Source organism: Trichosurus vulpecula, chromosome 1 (genome assembly GCF_011100635.1).
Source record: "Trichosurus vulpecula isolate mTriVul1 chromosome 1, mTriVul1.pri, whole genome shotgun sequence".
NCBI classification, from domain to species: domain Eukaryota; kingdom Metazoa; phylum Chordata; class Mammalia; order Diprotodontia; family Phalangeridae; genus Trichosurus; species Trichosurus vulpecula.
The window spans coordinates 334,812,503-334,835,922 of NC_050573.1; the positions used below are offsets into that span (position 1 = coordinate 334,812,503).

Consider the following 23,420-nt stretch of genomic DNA (forward strand, 5'->3'; position numbering starts at 1 on the left):
TTTAAAAAATCAACTCACCTTTAAGGCATGACTAGACAGTAGTTTTCCTTAAAACAATCATGGGATTTCAGTGGATTGCAAATCTAAAAAAGTATGGCAGCTAAAAAAAAAAGCCCCAGTCTTAGGCCACACTAAGAGAGACACAGTGTTGAGACAATAGAGGAAATAAACTGTCAGAAGCACATCTGGAGCAGTATACTTGGTTCTGGTTACCACATTTTAGGAAGAACTTTGATATGCTAGACAGTGTTTAAAGAAAGTAAATAGATTCAACACTGTAGCCCGTGAGAATTGGTTGGAAGAAGTGAGAGATGTTGAATCTGGAGAAGAAAGACTTGGAAGTGACATGATAATTGCCTTGAAGTATTGGAAGGATTTTCACGTGGACTGCTTGGTTCCTGAGTGGAGAACTCTTACCGAGAGGCAAATTCCAATTCAGTATAAGGAAAAACGTAACAATTAAGGCTACCCTAGAGTAGGATATGTTATTTCAGAAGGTATTGGGTTTCTCTTCACTGGAGATCTTCAAGCAGAGACTGAATGTTCTGACCAATTGTGGCACATGTTTAAGAGGGGATTCTTGTTCTTCTGTGGCCTCGTGTCCTTTCTAATATTGAGATTGTTTGCTTATGTGTGTTTTGGCTAAGCTTGAGATTTTCTAAATTCATACTTAGTGGCTGGAGCCAGATTTTAATATACCTAAACCTATATATTCACCTGTGAATCAAGTAGAACTTGGGATATTTAGGAGGGTACATTTTGGTGGTTTAATTTCTATCTCATTCTTTTTGGAGCATAAGAAGAAATAGATCATTTGGCACCATAAATGCAAGGATAAATCTGTCAAAGAAATTACTGTACATAGTATATGGAGGTTCAGTCTAATCCAGGATTCTGACTATCACAATGAAATACCATTCACCTAGAACGAGAAATACTGAATCCAGGAAGGATTCTGGCACTTTGACAAGTCAAAGCAAGAAAAGTTTCATGGATTATCAATAGCAAGACTGTCTTTTTAGAGCATAGAAACTATTGCTTGAGTATAGTTGTAGATTCTCTCTCTCTCTCTCTCTCTCTCTCTCTCTCTCTCTCCTATGTGTAAGGAGACATTTTGACCAAAAAAAAGCCTTCTCCAAGGTTATCAGTGAGCTGGTAAATCTAGTACCTTCTTGACTCTCTGTTATTTGACACCGTCCATTACTGTCTTCTCTGTAATTTCAGCTCCCTTCACTTTTGTCGTACTCTCTCCTGCTTCTTTTCTTGCCAATCTTAGGCTCCTTTGCTGGGTCATCATTCCTGTACTGCCCTGTTTGTATCCCCCAAATCTCTGTCCTGGACTGCAGGCTACTTTCTATTTCTACACACCTTGCCTATGATTTCCAAATTTATATGTCCCGCTCTAATCGTTCTCTAGAGCTATAGTCCTGTACCAGCTGCCATCCTGAACATCTCCCCACCAGGACATCATATAGGCACCTCAAGTTCAACATATCTAAAACAGAACTCATTATCTTTTTTTTCCAACCCCAACTTGTCTGTTAATGTTGTAGGCACCACCATCCTCTTAGTCGCCCAGGTTTGCAATCTTACAGTCATCCTCCAAAGCAGGAACTGTTTAATACTGTTATTGTTCAGTCATATTCGATTGTAACTGACTCTTTGTGACCCCATTTGGGGTTTTCTTGGCAAAGAGACTGGAGTGGTTTGCCCTTTCCTTCTCCAGCTCATTTTACAGATGAGGAAACTGAGGCAAACAGGGTTAAGTGATTTGCCCAGAATCACAGCTAGTAAGTTTCTGAGGTCGCATTTGAACTCACGTCTTCCTGACTCCAGGCCCGGTGCTCCATCCACTGCCTCACCTAGCTGCCTTGACACTGTTGACTGATCCTTTGTAATTCCTTTTCTTTCACTCCGGTGTTTGATCAGTTGCTAAGTCTTTTCACTTCTTCCTTTCAACATTTCTCAAATCCGTTTCAGTTCTAGTTTAGACCCTCATTACTTCTTTACTGGAATATTGTAATAGCTTCCTAATTGTACTCCCTGTTTAATTTACATCTTTTCTTTCTAAACGATCTTGCACACGGGAAGCTACCAAAAGCATGGGTCTGACCATGTTAACTCCCCTCTTGAAGACTCTTCATTGTGTGTTGCTAAATTGATGCGTTTGAATTTTATCCTAGAGTCATTTGAAGTCCTTCATTGTTGGGCACCAGCCTTCCTTTCCGGATTTATTTCATGTTACTCTCTTCCCACATTCTTTATTATAATCCTTCTTTCTGTTACTTCAACTTGATGTTCCCATTATCTACCTTCATGGAGCCTTGCACAGCTTGAGCCTTAGGGGTAGCATGCTAATTTTCCTTGGCTCTGCTTCTTAGAATTTGAAGCTTCTTTCTAGGCTCAACTTAGATGCCGCCTTCTCTAAGAAGTGTTTTATGATCACACTACGGCTTAGTCCTTTTTCTTTCCCCCTCAAAATAGAATCATATGTTTTAATGTCATTTCTCCTTAATAGAATGGGAAAATTCTTGAGTTTCTCTGTAGCCTGATTTCAGTGCCTAGTATTATCTATGACATTGCAGCCTTATTTTGAATGTCAGCATAAAAGGTTGGGTATGGTAGGCAACTCTTATTCCCCACCCAGACTTCTTTAATATTTCAGCAAATTTGTCTCCCTTGTGTGCTTTTACAGTTGTTTCTGAAGTTAGTAGTAACAGGAAGAACTGAAGTAGAAAAGCCTCGGGCTCAAAGAAAGTGCAAGAACCGGCTTTATTAAAAAACAGGTGTAGGACCACTGGTAAAGTACTTAAACTTTAAGCTAGCTATTAAAAAAAAATAGAACACACAAAAGGACTAATCTTTTGTGTTATGCTTTGAACTTTTCCTTGCCCAGAAGACACTTAAGAGGCTGGCAAATAGAAAGTAGCACTGATAGGATCATTGCTCAACTTGTGGAGATTTTTGCTTATCAGCAGCTATTCACACCTGGCCAAGAGACCTTTGAAATATAGGAGTGTATATTTCTGTTGGATCCCTGTAATGCTGTGTCAACACTGTTTAAACTTGAATGGCCAGCAGTTAGGGGGGGAATGAGCGTGGAGGAGGAACCATGCAGGAGACCAAAACTTTGAACCAAAACACCTAACCGGATATGACCTAACAGGTATCAGAAAATACTGACTGTAATTAGCTTTCTTTTTCCTTTCTAAGGATCATAGGATTGTAGATTTAGAGCTGGAGGAGCCTGTTAGAAGTCATTAAGACCATTTCCCTCATTTTATAGAAGAGGAACTAAAGACTTGAGAGGTGAGGTAAGGACCCTCTCTACTTAGCAATGAAACTAGTCAATGAAACAAGTCAAAATTAATTAACCAATCACCGGTTGACAGGCTTAGTTGTCTTGATAATGTTGTTAATAAGTGAGTTATTTTGTTAAATGGCCCAAAAGCACCAAGAAACGTTTGGATGGGGCTCACTGGGGAACTGTAATAATTGGGAATGTGATTTTATACATGAAATCATTTGTGGAGAAAATTTGAAATTAGGTCTCCAGCAAGTTGCTTACTTTGGGATCCTTACGTAATTATGATCTATTATTAGGTAATGTCTTCTGTCACAGTCCTCTGATGGCTTATTGTAGTATACAGGTAACTCTGAGTTCTTGAAGGATATGCCATAAGAATATAAGGTATACCTACTATGGTCTACCTGTCAGGTTAGAAAGATTTTGGGTGTGGTCTTGGCAGTGAATGATATGTCTGTAGAAACCTGTTACCAGAAAGTTGGCCACTGGATAATGAATTTTTGGTGATATCTATAAAATTTCACAAGGACCTGTTAATAAGTTCTAAGAGATTTCAGTCAGCTCTTGGTGATGGGAGTACCCACAATGATTAAATCACGCACAAACATTGTATAATAATTGACTATTCTAAGCCTCGTTTTCCTCATCTGTTAGAAGAGAGGATTGTGCTACTGCATGACTTCTGAGACTTCCAGTTTTCACTCTGCTATCCTAAGGATTTGAGGGGTGCTTATATGAAAGACTTGTTCTGTTTGGTCTTGGAGGACAGAACTTTTAAATGTTTTTTTGATGCCTTTAGGCCATCTAATAAAATCTGTTCTACCACTTCCTTCTCCTTTGGTTTCCTTAACACTGTTTTCCCTAGTTCTGGGCTTCCCACCAGTCTGATCTGATCTGTTCTACCTTTGCCTTTTAAATGTGGGTATCCCCCAAGGCACTCTGTCCTCTAATTTCTCTACACTCTATTTCCTGTTGACTTCATCCGCTGCTTTAGTTATCACTACTCTGCGTGCAACATCTAAATCTACCTTTCTCTTTTCTCTTGAGGTCATTACCAAGTGTTGAGGTCTCTGAGCCACCCAAACTGAAAATCTCAGTCATCTTTGACTTTGCTTTCTTTAGTCTTTCTTCCTTCCATCCACCTACTCAATTGCCAAGTCATAGGGCCATAGATTTAGAGCTGTAAGGGACCTTAGAGGTCATCTAGACTAACCTCTATTTTTTTACAGATGATACTGAGATCCAGAGAGGCCCAAGGTCACAGAAGTAATGAGTGACAGAGACAGAATTTGAAATGGAGTCACCTGACTTTAGATGTTATGCTCTTTCCACTGGGTGGGGGTGGATTGGAGGAATGGTCCTGCTCCTTGCACGGAATAAACTCCATAACTACCCACTTGGCTTCCTGTCGTGTGTGGGGTATGATAAAAATTCAGCCTATCATAATCCGGCTGCAACGCACCTTTTCAGCCTTATAAGCCCCAGATAATGTAAGGACAAAGACAGTAGAGGACTGTTATTTTTTTCTCCTTGAATTTACTCTCTACCTACCATGTGCCTTAATAAATTGTTGCTGAATCAAATTCTCACACTCCTGTGTTCCAGTCAGATTGATAAAGAACCTGTTGTTTTCTGAGCTCCAAAGCTTTCACTTCTAGGATATGGGGGTTTTAGTGGACTGCAAACTCAATAGGAGTCAGCAGTCTGATATAGCAGCCAAAAACAACCCAAAAAACCAAAACTGCTGCAGTTTTGGGCTCCCTTAGTTTACTATTTTCTGTCCTTTTCAGACCTCATCTGGAGCACTGTGATTATTTTGAGACACCACATTATAAGAAGCTAAGCTGCGGTGTCCAGAGGAGGGCAACCAGGACAGTCAAAGGCCTTAAGTACATGACATGGGAATCAGTGGAAGAAACTGGGCATATTTAGCCTCATGCAGAATGGCCTGGGGCAAGACAAGGAGCTGGGAGACCATGTAGCTGCCTTAAAATATTTGAAAGTTTATCATGTGGACAGAATCAGGAGCAATAAGTAAAAGTCCATAAAGAGGCCAATTTAAGTTTGATGTCAGGAAAGATCTTCCTAACAGTTTGAGCTGTGGATTCCCTTCCTTGGAGGTCTTCAAGCAGAGGCTAGATGGTCACTTGTTGCATATATCTCAATGGAGATTTCTTTGGTGTGTGGATTGGACTATAGTTGGCTGCTTAGATCCTTTCCAACTATCACATTCTATAATCCTTTCAGAAAAATGTAAGGTCTTTGGGTTTTACCCTTTTGTAAGGGCTTAGTCTATTTCTCCTGTATCTTTAGATCTTCAATATCTAACACAGTACCTTGAATGGAGGTGTTTAATAAATATTTTTTGGATTGGATTGTACTCCCTCTCTCTATCCGTATTTCAGAATCTTTTTTCCCCCTTTCGAAGCTCAGCTTAGAGACTACCTCCTCAGTAAAATCCTATTTATTATGTATTATCATTGTGCGACAGGAATTTTTGGTTCTTTATGGCAGGTGCCAATGGAATGTTATACATCTCTTTTAAAATAATTCTTTTAATTTTTATGTTCAATAGATTTTTTATAGTACCTGAAATTTCAGTTAAATGCATTTATCTGATCTCTGATTGAACCCTCTCTCTTTATTTGTACATATAATTTGAAAATAAAATGGTACATGACATTTATAAAGCTAGGTTACATTCTGCTAATAATGCATGCATGGAGGCTAGAGGAGAATAAGGATGCTTTTTGACAGCAGCTGTTTGCTAATAACTGACCGGAGTTGATAGGCAGCAGCACATGTCATTTTTATCAATGTAGTATTGTTTTCAGATCAGTTTAGAGATGGTCAGCCTCGTTTGGATTCAGAAAGTATGTGACCGTGAACCATAAATATGATTAGTGTGAGCCTGAACTTATTAAAACCTTTTGGGTCTTGCATTAGCTCTTCTTTTACATGGTAACCTCCTATCACAGAAAGCATACTGTATATCTTAAACCATCGTAGGTCCATGATTGTTGTTGTATCATGTGGAAAATTAACACCAAACACCATCAAATCATATGCTAGAAGAACACATGGAAATGGGTTTTTGTTCATCTAGATCACAGTGAGCCAAAATAGTTCATTCCAAGTCAGCAATATAAATCCACACTATTAAAGGGCTTTTCAATAGGGAAAGGAATTACACAGTGACTCTCATGCCCAGCTTTGGAGTACGTGACTCCATGCTGTAAAATGATAGGTGGAAGAAACTCAGAAATGTAAAGCAGTAGAGTGCAAATTAAAAATGCGAAAGAAATCAATGCTCTGAATCACCTTTTTAAGCAGTCAGTATGCATTTATTAAGCACTTACTATGGACCTGGCTCCAAAAACTTGGCCTAGGAGCACTTTAGGCAAATGTTTCCAAATTTTTATTTAAGATGAGTAAGCTGCAATGGTGCATATTTCTATTTTTTCCCCATAGAGATATTTTGGTTCTTTTTGTGAAATTGCTTTCCTCTCCTTTTTTTTTTTTAAAAAACAAGATACAGATTGCAAGGTAAATTGTTGAGAAGAAATATCTAGAAATGAAGGTAATATAAAAGAAGAGATACCAACATCTTACCTAGGTTAGAAAGTACATTTACTGCTCATGGGCCTGATATCACCTACTACACTTCTGATTTGGGTTGGTTCATGTTTTCCTTAGGCAGCCTGGTAGGCCCCCCAGCTCTGGTGGGCACACAATATTAATTCCAAATTTAATGTGGGCACCCAAGCTCAAGAGATCACCTCCAGCCTCAGCCTTCCCAGGTGGCTGGGATTGCTTATGTTCTAGACTTGAGGTCAGGCAAGATCTGTTCTTCCTCGTCTCCCAAAGCCGTGTTTGTGTGCCGAGACTAAGTGTAGGATAGAGGCTTGCTTGCTTGAAAAAGAGATTCTGTGGGTAATACCTCAATTTTTAAACAATCTTTTTTATTAGGGAAAGGTGTGTAGTGATTGTGGCGTTTGGGGGAGTTGTGATTTGTTTTAAAATTTTTTCCAGGCTTAAAGCTTACTTATGTTCATTTTGTTTACAGGGAACCCGAGTCTGGTTGCGAGAAAATGGCCAGCACTTTCCAAGCACTGTAAATTCCTGTGCAGAGGGAGTTGTTGTCTTCAGGACAGATTATGGGCAGGTAAGGAGTAGACATATCACTTTGTAAACTACTGTCTGGCTTACTTGGCCATTTTTCATAAGTTTTTTTTTTTGTGGTTTTGCAAATTTATAAATTTCTTTGTTTTCCAACTGATCTATTAATATCCAAAGAGGGATACAAAGTTTCATGAATGTCTTAGCTCCACTAAAATTCTTCCAAAATGAATGACTTTTAACTATGCTCTTGCTATATTCATAGAGCATCAACAAATAACCTACAGTATCTACCAGGCATCAGAGTGGTGCCCTAGTTGGTATTGTCTATTTTAATTAAAAATAATATGATTAGTTAATGAGCTCAGATTAGATTATTAGATACCTGATTGGTTATGAGCAGCTTTATTCATTTTCCAGATTTGGATTTATTCACTTCGTTTTTTTCCTTAATCTTGTGCATCCCAAACAATTTAAGAATACAACTTTGAATCTGGAAACAAATTTTAGTGTTTTATCAGTGCCGCAACAGCAGTTTTTGTGCCAGAGGCATGGATATCTAAATATACCAGCAAGTTAACCTCTTAGTACAAGGATATCTTAGGACACAAGGCCCTGTATGTGCAGAGATTCAGGATACTGTGAGATTTGTGGGGTGGGTAGGAAGTGAGGGGAAGAAGGGACTGGGAAAGGGTCAAAGTTAGGAAGGAGTTCTCTTGGGGTTGCTATCACCTCCTAGCTTCCTGTTTTACCTAACTGTTATTACCTGGAGTCAGAAGCTTCATTTCCAACCTTGGACATATACTTGTGATAACCTTAAGTCAGCCAACAAGCATTTCTTATGCATGTGCCTGTACAAAGTGCTAGTAAGTCATTTAGCCTCTTAGTTTCCAGGCAGCTCTCTTAAATTGTAATTCACAGAACAGGTACTGATTTATATTAATCAGTAGAAATCATTTCCTCGTCAGGAGGAATTCCCTGTACCATTATATTCTGGCATCCTAGAGCAAAATGCCAGTGGACCTTCCCTAGTTATGGCCCTGGGTTATATTATTTTTTATAGACTTTAAAGAGAAAGTTTCAAGATATAATTTTTCTCCATATTTTTCTTCTAGGCAGCATTACAATCTTAGAATAGGCAGTGGATCTTTTTTTCATGTTGAGATGAATGAATATAGAAAGTTACATAAAGTAATTTGCAAGCCTTAAAACCCTATATGTGTTAGCTATTATTGCTTTCCAGTGCTTGATACTTTATTAGATCTGTGATCTCATCAATGAAAACATTAAAGTAAAAATTACAACCCATCTATGCCATCTTATTCTTTGCAGTCCTTTTCTGTTGATTTGAGCAAGAGTTTGGAGTTGGGGGGGAGGATGCCCATGAATTTTTTAATCTTTTGATAACCATATTTCATTTAAGTAAATAAAATAAATAAATGCATATAATTTATAAATTTAAAGGCATTATTCTGAATAGACCATAATCTTCACCAGAGTTCCAAAGGCATCCATATGCCACCCACAAAAAAAAGTCAAGAACCTCTGATTTAGAGGTAGTTGAGACTTGGGTTCAGATCCTGCCTCAGATGTTTAGTAGTCATGTAGCCTCTTTGGACCTCAGTTTCCTCACCTGTAAAATGAAGGGGTGGACTTGATGGTTTCTAAAATCCCTTTTCTGCTTTCACTCTTTGATCCTATAGTCTTTAGTAGAGAATTCACAGGGAATCTACCCATCAAGTCCTTCTCTAGTCTAGGTCTTTTCACCTTTCCTGTCATTTGTAGCCTTTTTCTAATCAGGCTTTTTTATATATATGATGAAGTTATGAATGTGGTCTCCAGGTTGGTATGTCAGGATAAATGCTTCAAGATGAGATCGCCACAGTTCATATAGACAAATACCTCAAGAATCAGAATTTTTAAAGAAGGAATGGAGATTTTAGCCACGTTGTTCTCAGCTTCGTATTGTATTAATCCATGGTTCCAGGTTCTTTTTTTGAAAGACCATACTTCTAAAAATGATATAAACTGATATTTCTGTCAATAGTAATTTATATTAATTCATGATTTTTCATATCTTCTCTCTTTAGATGAAATTCTTGAGTGACTTTTCAAATATTATTTGGTCGTAATGATTTTTTGCTTTTAGATACTGGGAAAGTTAGAATACAAAATACAAAAATTATATGGCTAGGGTCATACAGATAGCCACTGGTAGAGCAAGTCCCTAGGATATAAGTGTCCTATCAATATAAAACTATAAAAAATGAAAAAACAGTACAATCTAGTACATCAGAAGGTGATTAAAATGTCTATACTCTTTGGCTTAGAGATTCAACTACTGGTCATGTTTACTAAGGAGGGCAATGATAAAAAGATGGAACCATCCCTCTCCTCCCCCAAAATGAAATAAAAAAAAAACCAGTACAATTTCAATAGCAAAGAATTGGAAACAGAGTTGATAACCTATTGTTTGGGGAATGCCTAAATCTTTCTTGGATTTCAAAAACCCTTCAAATGTATCCCTTCCCTCCTCCCAGTATGAAAAGTGGTTAGGTGAGGATGTAATGACTCCTGTGGTTTTCTGCAGCCACCAAGTCTGAAGACTCCATATGGGTGGGATTTTTTATTGTCTCTATATGACCTAGTAGCCATCTCAGCACTGCCAGAGTCCATCAGGAAGCCAAGCCTTCCCTCCATTCCCCCAGAGGGAATCCTGGCCCTCTTCCCTCAGACTTCCTCAGCCTTTTTTCTAACTCTTCTCTTTTGGAATAGGGCAGAGGATCTAATATGATTATTTTTATTTTGATTGAAACTCACTGATTCAAACTTGTCCACACTCCTAATTATGGTTGGATTTATGATGTTAAGGAAGCAGGTAGGGCAGACTAGGAGTGGGAAGGCTATTGATGTGGTAGAGGATGCTTATCCTTGTCTTTGAAATTATTATTAACCTTCCAAATAGCCTATATGCCCATGATTTGGGAGGCTAAATTTCTGTGTTCTTGAGTGGAGCTAGGGCCTGAGGATATATCCAAGGTCTCTTTTCTGTCAATTAGAAGATTAACTCTGAGCTGCAACTGCCTTAGGCCTAACCTGAAGAGGGGAGTGTTTCTCCTCATCAACTGTACCTCTTTCTTTCTTTCATCCGGACTCATTTCAGTCTAATCCCCTTTCCTTCCATTCTTCTGACTTAATAATAACCATATGCCTAGGATTCTCACTGTGCCTTCTCTTATCAATTCCACTGGTGACTCAGGCTGGGATCTCCCTTGTGGTAACAGGGTGATCTTACAGTATACTTCTGAGCAGTCAACCCAGAGCTTCTTGATCTAGATTTAGTGTCCAGGATGGAGGGAACAGTTGAACTGCTATTCTAATACTTTTTCAGGTGAGGGTTAATGGGAGAACGCAGCACAGGAGACAGGGCATTAGCAGGTGGAAAAAAAATACAGACAAGGTCAGTCTTAGAACATGGATGCATAGTCATTATAATTGTTTTCCCTTCATTGTAAATTTTTGTTCTTGTAATTAATCATTGATAATAATTTATTTGAAATCACAGAGTTGTAAGGTATCTTAGAATGATAAGGTATTTAGTATTGTAATGTACTTTCAACTTAAAGAGAAGAAACATGCTGAGTGTCATCACCATAATATCTCCTATGGAGAGAGGCAGTATAAAAAGTGGACAGAGGATTGGCATAAAAGACAAAAAGTCCCTTTTCCACATAGTGACTGAATGACCCAAGGTAATTCATTTAACCTCTGAGTGCTCCAGGTAACACATGATGACTAAGTTGCAGAGGAGTTGATCTGCATTGGTCATTTGGGAGTTCCCTTGCCTATACCGATGAAATCACAAGGTCCTATCCAGCTCCCGTGGAGAGAAGAAGTAATGATTGAGCTACTTAGTAGAGAATATTCCATTGATAGAAAGCTGGATTAATCATCTACAGTACAGTGGTGGACTCCCAACACAGACATATATAACCAGAAATTTGAAACACACACAAAAAGGTATTACTTAGATTTGGTCTTTTGGATGTATGAGTGAATATAATACTTTACAAAAAATTCCTTTGTAACATTGTATTCAGAGAATTTAGCTCAGTGTTTCATCTTTTTCTCTTTCATTAAAGAGAACTTTTAAAAAATTTGTCTAAAGGTTTACTTACCATAATGAAGTTTAAACTTTTGATTGGCCTGAAAGAGCCAACCTAATTTACTATAAAATTGTTCATAAAATAAATGCTTTAATCATGCATTAAAATACAATTTTACACCAAATGACATAGTTGTCAACGAAAGGTAAGCCAATCAGTGTGGATCAAGAGGGTTAGTAGTTAGATAAGTGGGACAAAAGTTTTGGTTAGTGTGTGCAAACTGTATTTTCTAAACTGCAAATCTGACAAAGGACTTTTTTCCCCTGAGATGCAGTCTGACCCACAATTATGTGGTATGACATGCTGTCTGTCCCAGTACAGAGGGACAAAGGTAGAAGAAATCTTAGCTGACCTAACTCTGTGTAGGCCGTGGCCTTGCTGCTCTGGACTCTCCCTAGACTTCCTGACTCTTGACTTTGACCTTTTTGTTGCTCTTTCATACCCTTCTCTTCCCCGAAGGCCTCTTCCTGGGTCTTGTTTACCCCTCAGCACAGGCACATATTGCCATATTTCATACCATTCTCTCAGTTCCGCAGGCCACAATCATTGGTTCCTATGCCACAAGCTTCATTTTGACAGAATTATAGACATTTCTTCATTGAAGGACTAAAGGTTAATGGTGTTTCTTTGATTGAATGGTGAAATGTCTGATTTGTCCCCTGAGCCATGTAATCTCACTTGGGCACAAAATATTTGGGCTTTTTGTGTAACCTCATTTAAAAGTCACACCTTTAGCCATTTGTGTTCATGTTTGTCCCCAAAATAACTTAAGAATTTTTTTTGACCCTTTAAACATCTACTCTCATGTCACTCCGCTGCTTAGAAATTTTTAGGGGCTCCCTACTGGTTGTTTAGTAAAGTTCAGGTATTTTTGCCTGGCATTCAAGACCTTCACAGTCTGGCATCACTGCTTTTCCAGCTTTATCCGTTTTCTGTCCTTTGAGAATTTGACATTCCAGCTCAGTTGGACAAATGGACAACTCTTTTCCCCTCAAACAAGCAAAAAAAAATGTCTTTTGCAGCTGTTATGCGCTTGCTCATCACGTTCCTTAATCCTGGAATGCTCTCCTTTCCCCAGACTCACATGCCTCTACTTCATGAACCCTTCGTTGGTTCTCCCTGTCCTTTTCTCTTAGACCTCATACAGCACTTTGTTTCATGTATCTACAAAGCTATTATTAAAGCTTAAAACTGTCTGTATAAGACCACGTATCCTATATTTGTATCTTACCTGTTTTAGTATCTTATCACCTTACTAGGCTCTAAACTCCAAAGAGTACATGCTCTATTTTTACCCTGTCTAAATGTAGTACCGACCCCATCTATCCCAGTGATCTCTACATGGGAAGCAATTAAGTGTTTATTAGACTTGAATTGAACCCCCTAAAGTGGATATTGTCTAACATTTTTCTTTTTCTACTTTCTTTTCCCTTGACATTTTGATTCATTATCATGGTTTCAACTACCATTTCTATGTATGTGAATACAAAAATCAATATTTACAGCTCTGACTGCTCTTTTAAGCTCCTAGCCTCAACGTCCAACTGCCTTACTACTTGGGCATCGTACCAGCACTGCAGATTCCACATGACCCCAACACAGTTTTATATTATCCTTGTCCTAAAGCTTCTCCTTCTGACTTCTTTAATTCTTTCAGCGACACTACTATTTACTCACTCTTCTATGTTCAAAACCTTGGAATTATTTTTTCCTTTTTCCTCTCTTTCACATCTTAGATCCAATCGGTTACCAAATTCTCTTGATTCATCTTCTAGAATATCTTTTCTGCCACTAATTAATAGTTATCATGATTGGTAGTATTATTTTGGAGCATGAAAGTGACATCAACAACATGAAAGATAAACTTAAAAAGCATGAATAGAAATAATTTCCTGCTAGATCCAAAGAACATGCTGTAGTGGGCTATTTTGTAGAATTGAGTGAGTGCTAAAGTAGATATTTTGTTTTTGAAAAATTATTGCTTGACTTTCTGGAAAATGCCAAATTTTCAGGCACAGTAATTACTTGAGGAATGACTTGTTTTTTCCTAATAAACTTAATAAAGCCTCTTAGTGTGTGAAATGGCTGTTGATTTTTCTAGTTGTCTTGTCTCTACATGCTGTCCTACAGAATTTTTGTTTTTTGTTCGCTAACAATTTAATTACTGACTTCTACAAATTGCTGGCTCTGCTTTCCCACGCAACTTTTTTACCTTTCCGTTTTCACATCAAGCATAATTAGACATGTTTTTTTTTTTTAAGTTTTCTCATAAAAAAACAACAAAATCAAGTTTACTATCTTTTTAGCTTTTTTTTTTTAACCCTAGGAGAAACTGGTTATTACAAAGTAACAAGGTAACGAAACCAGCCTCACAGAAAAATGAGTCCTGTTGCTTTATAGTCGCATTCCACATTATAGGCCCCATATGTCCCTTTACATAGTAGTTAGAGTTAATGACCTATTAAGTGATTTTTTAAAATTAGTGTAATTTTCTCGTCACGGTGTTTCTCACAAGTTCTCCTTGCCCATTTTTAACATCTTTCCTGTTTTCCTTCATTCTTCTTTGCCTCTTTGGTGCCTTTTTGTCCTTTTCAAAAATAAGTTGATGCTAATATATTACAACCTGGCAACCTTTTTGTATCCTCCCCTTCACCACATCATACATATATTTAGTCAGTCCTCTCTCGATCATTTTTTCTCTGAAAAGTTTATCTGATCAGCTGATTGTAAAACATCTAAAGTACCTAGGTTGTTTCTCCCCCCCTCCCTCCCCCATTTCCAGATAGTAGAAAAAGGGAGCCAGCCAAGAACTGTGTACTTGCACCATTAAGTTGGAAAGACAAAGGATATGGCTGTGGAGGGGAAATGACAGGACTCCAGATATTTTAGCTCAGCAGTAGGTTCTTGGACTAAGAGTTTCCTCTGGAAGAGAACAGATTGTGTCTGCTGCGTCTTAGGAGCCTGGGGATGCCCATTTCTTTTAGCAGCAACCAAAGCTGCATTCCAGAACCTTACATGCAGAGACAGCTGTTCCCCTAACAGCCAGCTGCATGTGAACAGAAATGTATGTGGCAGAAGGAAACTGGCTATTAACAATAAGCTTCTCAAACATGCATCAGCCTGAGAAATAAGTAGCTGTCAGCTCAGGCCTCCACAGAACTATAAGCAGTTTGGGAGACTTGAGCCTCCCTGAGATTGATAATGTACACCAGCCCATTGCAAGCTGAAAGGTGACAGTGAATTTTGGGGTAGAGGGAAGGGAAAGTGAGATATGAGGGGGTGGGGAGGAGAAGTGTTAGAAGAGAAGCTAAATAAGGAGGAAAAACATTGGAAGAGAAAAAGCAATGGGGTAAAACAAAATTAGCAAGGAAGAAAAGAAAAATGATCTGGAGATAACATTAGGAATAAGCTAAAAAGTACTCTTATCACAGGAAACTGAAATCAACTCAACTGAGAAAAAAAATTTTGTGGACATAATTTTCATGCTTAGACTAAAGTTAGTTTTTAACACGCTACCACCTCTTCAAGCTACTTTTTTTGAGGGGGAGGTATTGAAAATATATTCTTTATAACATGTATATCTGGAAAAAGTGTTTCAAATCGGAAAAAGAACAGAAACTACCTCTTGATGGTCCCTCTACCCCTTACAGCTTCATGAGTATCATATCTTTATTTTGCCTCTTACCAAATTGCTTCTCTATTACATTTTGATGTTTCATTTTCTTGCCTTTTAAGTGTATGATTTGGACTTGAAGATAAAAAAGTTTGTTACCCCTGATTTCTGTTATCTTTAGCAAATATGGCAAGTTATCTGCAGTCCTATGGAGAAATCAAAATGTAATTGACAACATTTTGGCTTTTTGAAGAATATAGCTAGCTGGGGGATAAGAATCACCTACAATTTCTAGGGAGGGAGGTTCTGTGGGTCTTTTTAATGTGAATCTGAAGGGTTTGCTGTGATTGGGGAAAAGTGAAAATTCCCAAGTCAGAATTAAGAGGAAAAAATAATGTGGGTTTACAATTGATTTTTTAAAAAGCTTTCTTTTTAATTGTCCTTTGTCCTCAATTTCTTTTTTTCCTGTACATTGTTGAATCTGAATGTATATGCCTGTGATCATGATGTATTCTAAACTCCCAAAACCCCTCCCTGCATCCTCCCAAGAAATTTTGTATTCACCTAAATGTTTCTTTAATCTGGGGACTAATGTAAGTTTCTACTTGAGTTTCAGATGCTTATGGCAATACAGCTTAGTAAAGGAGACAAAATCTCATAATCTAACCCTTGAAAGTCCTCACTTAGGGTGATAAAACTGAGCAGTGGATGATCCCAAGTGACAGATAATTCCCAGATTATTTACATTTTGCTTCGGAATGAGTTTTTTCTACTTGTATTTCAGTGTGAATATTTCTCGTTCTGGGAATCAACTAAAAAAAAAAAGCAGTTACATTGTGAAGATTGCAGTCTGGAAGAACTGGGAAGCTGTCCATTTTCCTTCTGCTCCCAATTTAAAATTCTTGGTAAACTTCCCCAACATGACTTTAGTCTGGCTGGTGTATCAGTTTTTAAGCATCAGTATAGCAAATTAATTAATTTTTGAGTTTCAGTGTATTTCCATGCAGAGTTGAAAGCTGTATCAAAAGTAAGAATGAATAGAAAACAATTAATGTCAGTGAATATCTAAGATATCCTGTGATAAACTTAGACACAAACTGATCAAGGAGAATAGAGCTGTTGCTTTTTGGGTACCCTCATACTCACATGTAGGTTAAGTGGACTTATCCTTTCTCTACCTGCTTCTAGCTCATTTTCCTTATTCATTCTCATCCTAAGTTCTAAGGCAATCAAGGGGCATATTACTTTTGTTTTTAAATTAATTACTAAAATTTTATCACATCTCATTAGTCAGTTATATCTGAACTCGACCCAACTTTTATTATATTTGTTTAATTAATTGGAGAAACCTCTTTCTCCTTAAGCTTTTGCTTATCTTTCTCTATAGGTATCAAAACCCCTTAGGCTTAAATAAACATTAAGGTTACTGACTATACTATTTGTTAACAATGTAGCCAACAGTAAAGTAATGACACATAATTATTTACAATATATCAGCTATGAAAGATTACTCATTTCTCAGTTCTAGAAATACAGCCCCACCATTCAGCTCTCTCATGATATCACTTAAAACCTTCTCTAGAATTCTCTTTGTGTTTCTTTTCAAGGGAAGGATTAAACTTGGTTCTCTCAGGAATAAGTTCTCTTAGGTGTTTTTTCTCCCCTGGCTTCTCTTTTGCCTTCCTAGTTAACAGCCCCTCTAGAAACAGTAGCTCTCACAGCCATTACAACCCTTCACAGCCTCCTCAGAAGATGATGGTTAAACTGTCACTCCAAGATTCTGTTGGCTCTTTAATTAAATCTGCAGTCTCTGTGGTAGAGGTGATTGAAGTTGGTATCATGTAAAATGAGTGTGTATGTTCATTCAGCACGTGATATTGGATAGGTGCTGGACCACTTCTAAGGAGATGGTTTTGTAGTCTTATAGCCTAAAGATGAAAAGTAACATTTTTTTTCATTTAATTTTTCCAGGAATAATATAGAGAAGCTCATGTATTTGTTTCAGACATAACTAACCATTGCTGAAAATATAAACATATTTACAAATCTAAATCCTTCCGCATGGAAATGCCCATTTGGAATTTAGTTAAGTGACTCTGGGTATGCATTTGTAATTACTGCTGAACAGAAGAGTTATACGACTGCTGTATGTTCAGTATAGAAGCTCTTTAATTTTCAAATGGAGAAATAAGAACCTTCTGCTCATGTCAAAAAGTCACATGCCACATATTGTGCTCAAGGATGATCCTGGCCATTACAATTTTAATCCTGCCATACCCAATGAATTCAAGATTAAGTTAAAATAAGTAAATATGATGTTGGGTGTGTGCTGGAGTTGAATCATCCAAAGGAATTCTTATTTTTTATTATGACATATAAATTATATTTGGAATTATGTGACATTAGCATATAATCAATTAATAAACATTTATTAGGTGGCTGCTCTGTACCAAGCAGCTAGATGACTCAGTTGACAGAGTGCCAGGCCTGGTATCAGGAAGATTTGAGTTCAAATATGACCTTAGATACTTAATAGTGTGTGACTTTGGGCAAGTCACTTAAACCTCTGTTTGCCTAGAAGACAGCTAGGTGGTTCAGTGGATAGAGTGCTGGGCCTGGAGTCAGGAAGACCTGAGTTTAAATCCAGACTCAACTTGCTGTGTGACACTGGACAAGTCACTTAACCTCTGCCTTAATCTACTGGAGAAGGAAGTGTCAAACCATTCCAGTATCTTTGCCAAGAAAACCCCATGGACAGTATGGTCCACGTGGTCATGAAGAGTTAGACACAACTGAACAGCAGATGTACCAGGCACTGTTACACTGGCAAAAATGAAACAGCTCCTGCCCTCAAGTGACTCTGGGTGAGACATGTACATAAAATATATACTGAATATGTACAAAGTAAGTATATGTAATTTTGGGAGTGAGGACACTAGGAGCAGGCATCTTTTAGAAATAGTGTTTGAGCTGAGTGTTAAAGGAAGCATGGGATTCCTTTTATGTTTCACTTGGGAACATAAAATCTTTAATTCTTTTTATTATCCTCTCAACCACTCTGAATTAAAGCAAGAACAGTATAAGTTGTGCCTGTGTTTAATCATTGACTATTATGACCTGTAATGTCCCAAATTAGGTTTAGGGTTTAGAACAGTTTCTTAATCTAGAGTCTATGAAGTTTTTTTTTTTAATTGATAACTGTATTTAAATATAATTGATATCCTATGTTATTTCTATGTATTTTTAATGCATTTTAAAACTTTTTTTTGTGAGAGAGGGTCCATTTGCTTCCCACATTGCCAAAGGGGTCCCTGACACAGAAAAGGTTAAGAATGGATTTAGTACCTGAAGATCTTGTTCCCTGACTGCCATAATCAGGCTTTATCAGAACTTGAGGGCTTCTCTGTCTTTCACAGGCTACAAACTTGCCCCTTGCCAGACCATGAAAATCTAGACACATTATAAAGGAAGAAAAGTTTCAGCCCTGGGATCAGAGATCACACCTCTCTTTGCTAGTATTGTCCTTACGGACCCATTTGTTCCCTCTCTGTCTTTGTTGGCCTTCCTGGACTTGAAGATCTGCTTCCTTGCCTGGAATTATGCTGCTTATTCGTTCTTTCATACTAATTGAACCCTTGGCCTTTCTGCCAGACTCCTGCTACGTAACTAGATTTAAAGTTTTGGCCATGTCCTGTTGTCTCTTTGCCTTAAGTCACAGCAAAATTGACGTATGTTCCATGTAAAAGCGAAATGTTCATACCTAAAGGGGTATATTTTTTATATTTTAATATTGAACATTAGCCTGCCCCTAAAATTGGATAATTACTGTTGAATGTAAGTCTGTCACACATTATACTGACAATAATGTACTATAGATTAATTAACGGGGGTTAATGTGTACAGTAAGGAAAAAATACAAGAACTTATGAATATTTGGTTTGCAGGTTTATTGTGGAGGATAATCATTTGTTACGTTTTAAGCTTCGTATCTTATATTTTCATTACGAGTATGATCATGTTAAAATACAGATTTGAGCCTACATCCTTAATGAGAAATATGTGAAATTCAAGCATATTTGGGGACAGTAATAGAAACAAAATTTTTAAAAGGTTTTTTTTTTAAAGAATATACTGTTATTCACAATCTTCACTAAAAACTTTATTGTGATGTCTCAGCCAGTTGTTGCAATGTGGTAGTCAGTTCTTAAACACTACCTTCAGTTAGTATACACACACTGTGACAGGTTTTATTTGAAAAGTAGCCAGCTAAATTCAAAAAGTCTTCTGTGATTCACTTTGGAGGCCACAGAAACTTATCTTAATAAGGCCCTGAAAGGTTCTAAACTGAGTGAGCAAAAGATGAACCCTCACTGATGAGAAGCTGTCTCTCTTATAGCACCATTTACTAAGGAGTACTAAAGACAATGAAAACAGGAAGTTTGCTTCAGCAACTACTTGGACTTGACAATAGAAATCGAAATTGGATCTTATGACAAGTTGTCTCTTCTGTTCAAATTTTAAATAACGTTAATTTTTAATGTATTTTTTAAAGCAACAGTTTGCTCTAAAATCGAATGTCTTTAAGACCAAATATCACTGAACCATGTAGCTTTTATGGAAATGTTTCTTTGTTCTCTCTAAAGAACATTTTCCATCTAAATACTGAGTAAAAGAATTCCAGGAGATCTAGAAAGTGACTTTGGAAGTAATAAAATCAGCGTCCTTATTTTTCAGATGAAGAACAGAAACCAAGAGAAGTTAAATGACTTGACCAAGTGGTAGAACTGTGATTAAAAATACAAATCTCCTGAGTCTCAGTATATTTCTTCTACAATTTCTGCTACAATATATTGAAAAATTTGGTGAAAGGTACACAGGAAGACGTAGGCAGAAAATAGTCAGGTGATTGTTGACTTCATTAGCATCAACAACACAGAAAACATGTGTAATTACCTATTCTTTTACTTAAGACTTTTTAAATAAAAAGACAAAACATGTTCTAAATGGAAGCAGCTGATACATCATCTCTGTAATGTTATTTTTCAAAACACAGATGGTAAATATCACAGGTAAGAATCCTGTCAGTCAAAGGTAATTTCTTTGAGTTTGTTATCGCAAAGAAATCGTTCACAGTATAGTATTGTTAGCGAAGAGAACATAGCACACTATCCTTAACTTTGTGTTAACTGGCACCTGTAAGTGGTTTTGTCTGTAACAAAGGTACTTTCTTGTGTTAGTTTAACTTAATACAGATCTGTTGGGGCATTTGGGCACTGTGAGAACAGAAAGCAACATGTGTTTTATGTTAATTACAACAAAAGCACTGTACCTTGTCTAGAGGGAGTTAACACTTCCTACCCCAACTGACCCCTTTCAGTTCTGGGAAAATGATTTTCAATTGTGAATTCTTTCAGAGGTTTAAGTTCTTACAAACTTATAGAATGTGCTTGTTTTATTTCCTGGAGTTACCCTGTAATGTGACCTGGGATAAAAAACTACCTCAGTTTGAAAAACACTCATAAATTGTTGATTCATCTAGTTTCCCTATCAAGTCCATCAAAGTTTTCCCCATTTTTTAAATGAGGAATTGACGCATACAAGGAGTTATCGTAGGGCAATACAGTAAACTGTTGACAGACCCACTGTTAGCCTTGCAAATTCCTGCTACTGAGGCTGAATAAGCTGGTCTAGACTATTTTCCATGATATAACACACGGACAGTAACATGACAGAACAGAATATAAAATTGAATATGGGCTAATGGTTAGATCATCGGACTAGAAACTGAACCACAGTATGGCATTTGGGCAACCTAGACAAGGTTTGGAAATGCATCTCTGCATTTGAAAACATCATCCCTGGTGGTTATTATCCACAAAAGATTTTGAACATTCATTATAACATATGCAACCTATCACACAATAAATACTCCCATACCATAGAAAGTGGAATTTTCTGGTATGTGCCATTATAAAAAGTAGTATTTTAAAGCACTCTTTGTTGACTCCTTCCCCATGTGTATTAGCTGCCCACCTTTTTTTATTCCAAGTCTCGTCTCTAATTGGAAATCAGAATTTGAGAATTTTCTTTGTGCATACTACAAACATAGCGTACTAACTCAATCTATAAAATTAGGATTATTCATATTAGAGTGAAGATTTAGCACTGGAAGGGAATTTAGAGGTCATCTATCCAAGTGATAAGAAGGAATGCATTGTAAGTGACCAAGTTAGGATTTGAATCCAGGTCCTCTGACATGCTAATCAAGATATGCATACCTCATTTTTTTCAAATGCCTGTAAAGATTAGATATAGTGCTTAAGAATGTAAAATATTCCCAAAAATGGTGATAATTTTTTATTTCTAAGAATTTTGGTTATATGAGGTTTTTTTTTTCCAAAATAAAACCTCAGAAGAAAAAATATTTAGGGGAAAAAGATCAAGGTTAGATCAAGGTACTCTAAAATTAGTCAGTCATGCATATAACATCCTACCCACAAAATGTACCATCATTTCAGTTCCAAAAATATAAAATTGGAACCAGTCTTTAAATGAGCATATTTGGGCATTTGCACTGTACTCCACATATGATTTTTCAGGTGTTCCAGTATATTTAGGCATTTCACAGGAGGGTGGTGGATTGCTAACTCTATGGAAGTCAGCAAGTATTTCACTCTTCTGGAATGATCTTCTGTTCTGAAATGTATCCATCTTTATCAGAAGTCAAAGTTCACCAAGCATCTGCCTATATCCTTGCAAACAGAACTAATGACAGATGTTAACTGGGTAATATGGAGAGACGGACACTTGTGAAACAATAGGACACCATATGCTGGCCGCAGTTTTCAAGAAGCTTTTGTATCATGGGGCTTTTGTAGCATAGAAAAAGAGAACAGAGTTCCGGAGACTGGCCAGCATGCCTCTGGTCTGACAGAATTTGCTCTTTGCAATCTGATTTCCTTCCATGACATAGTGATAGGTGGGGGCAGTCGATTGTTGGATAGTTTGAATTTACATGAGGCTTTTGGTTTAGCTCCTCCTTTGGTTTAGATGGGTAAGTTCTGACTGAATTAAGCATGTTGCCACTGATGAGAGGACAGTTGTCAGCACCACAATTTATCATACGTGGAATATATAGAATTATATCTTATGTATTTAATATATACACAATTCCAATTGCATTACATTATGCAAAGTGATGCATACTTATTTCAGGGATCCATATTTTCATCAGTGTGTATATCCTCTAACTCAGGGCTGCCCAGTCTTAGGTTTTTATTGAAACAATAGACAATATATTTTGATTTGCCATTTTAGCGAGAGCTCTGTGGTAGCTCGGCTTCCTTTACGAAAGCATTTATGTAAATTTCTACGCTTGTAGGCTGGCCGCATAAATCGCCCTGCAGGCCGCAGGCTGTATTTTGGACAGCCCTGCTCTAACTGATGGAGATCACCACTCCTATACACCTTACTTAGTTTTTATTAGTTGTTGAGGCCAAAAATTAACCACCTGCTGGCCAATCCACTGATGAGTTTCTTCTAATTTAGCTAGACTGATCCTCAGAAGAGAGGCCTACAAGCTGATGCCTAATCTGAACTTGAATATTTTCCTTTTTGTCAGTGGAACAGCCAGAAATTGTTATGTTCTGTTGACATGGTCTTTGAGAACCGAAGGTTACCTTCAAGTTATGGTGTGACATCAGAGTAGTACTTTAGTGCAAAAGATTTTATATAACAGGAAAAAAAATACCATCTTCCTTCTCTGATGAGGTTGCTACTTAGAATTCTCTCTCATTAGGCTATTTTTACCATTGACCTTAATGATAATATAAAAAAGTATTGTGATTTTAAAAAATTTTCATGTATCATTTCACCCAGTGGAGCAAAGAAGCAATGTCCAAAAAATTATAAAATTAAGAAAAATAACTTAGAATAGTGACCTCTAAAGGAAAAGAATTGAGAACTGTGAACGGTGGGCTAGATGTGATTGACTATATTAATCATGTGGGATTCATGAAGGGATCATGTGTACGTTTACTATTGGATTAGATACCCCTTTCTTTAAGTTATTTCATAAAGTTCACTCCTTTCTTTTTCCTAGTACAGACATAGAATCTGCTACAGAGGATACATTCTTTACTCTTATAGTAAAAGAGTTGGGATGTGGAGCCATAGTTAAAAGGAAGCTAGAGACCCAAAGGTGAGAAAACCAAGC

At 37.3% G+C, this 23,420-nt stretch overlaps 1 protein-coding gene across 1 annotated transcript in view; it reads left to right on the plus strand.

Moving 5' to 3' along the window:
* Window positions 1-23,420, plus strand: part of MYO10 (myosin X) — a 253,056-nt gene that overhangs the window by 55,618 nt on the left and 174,018 nt on the right. Inside the window, exon 2 of the mRNA XM_036755560.1 lies at window positions 7,374-7,472. Coding sequence (XP_036611455.1) covers window positions 7,374-7,472 — 99 coding nt within the window. The remainder of the gene's footprint in view (window positions 1-7,373; window positions 7,473-23,420) is intronic.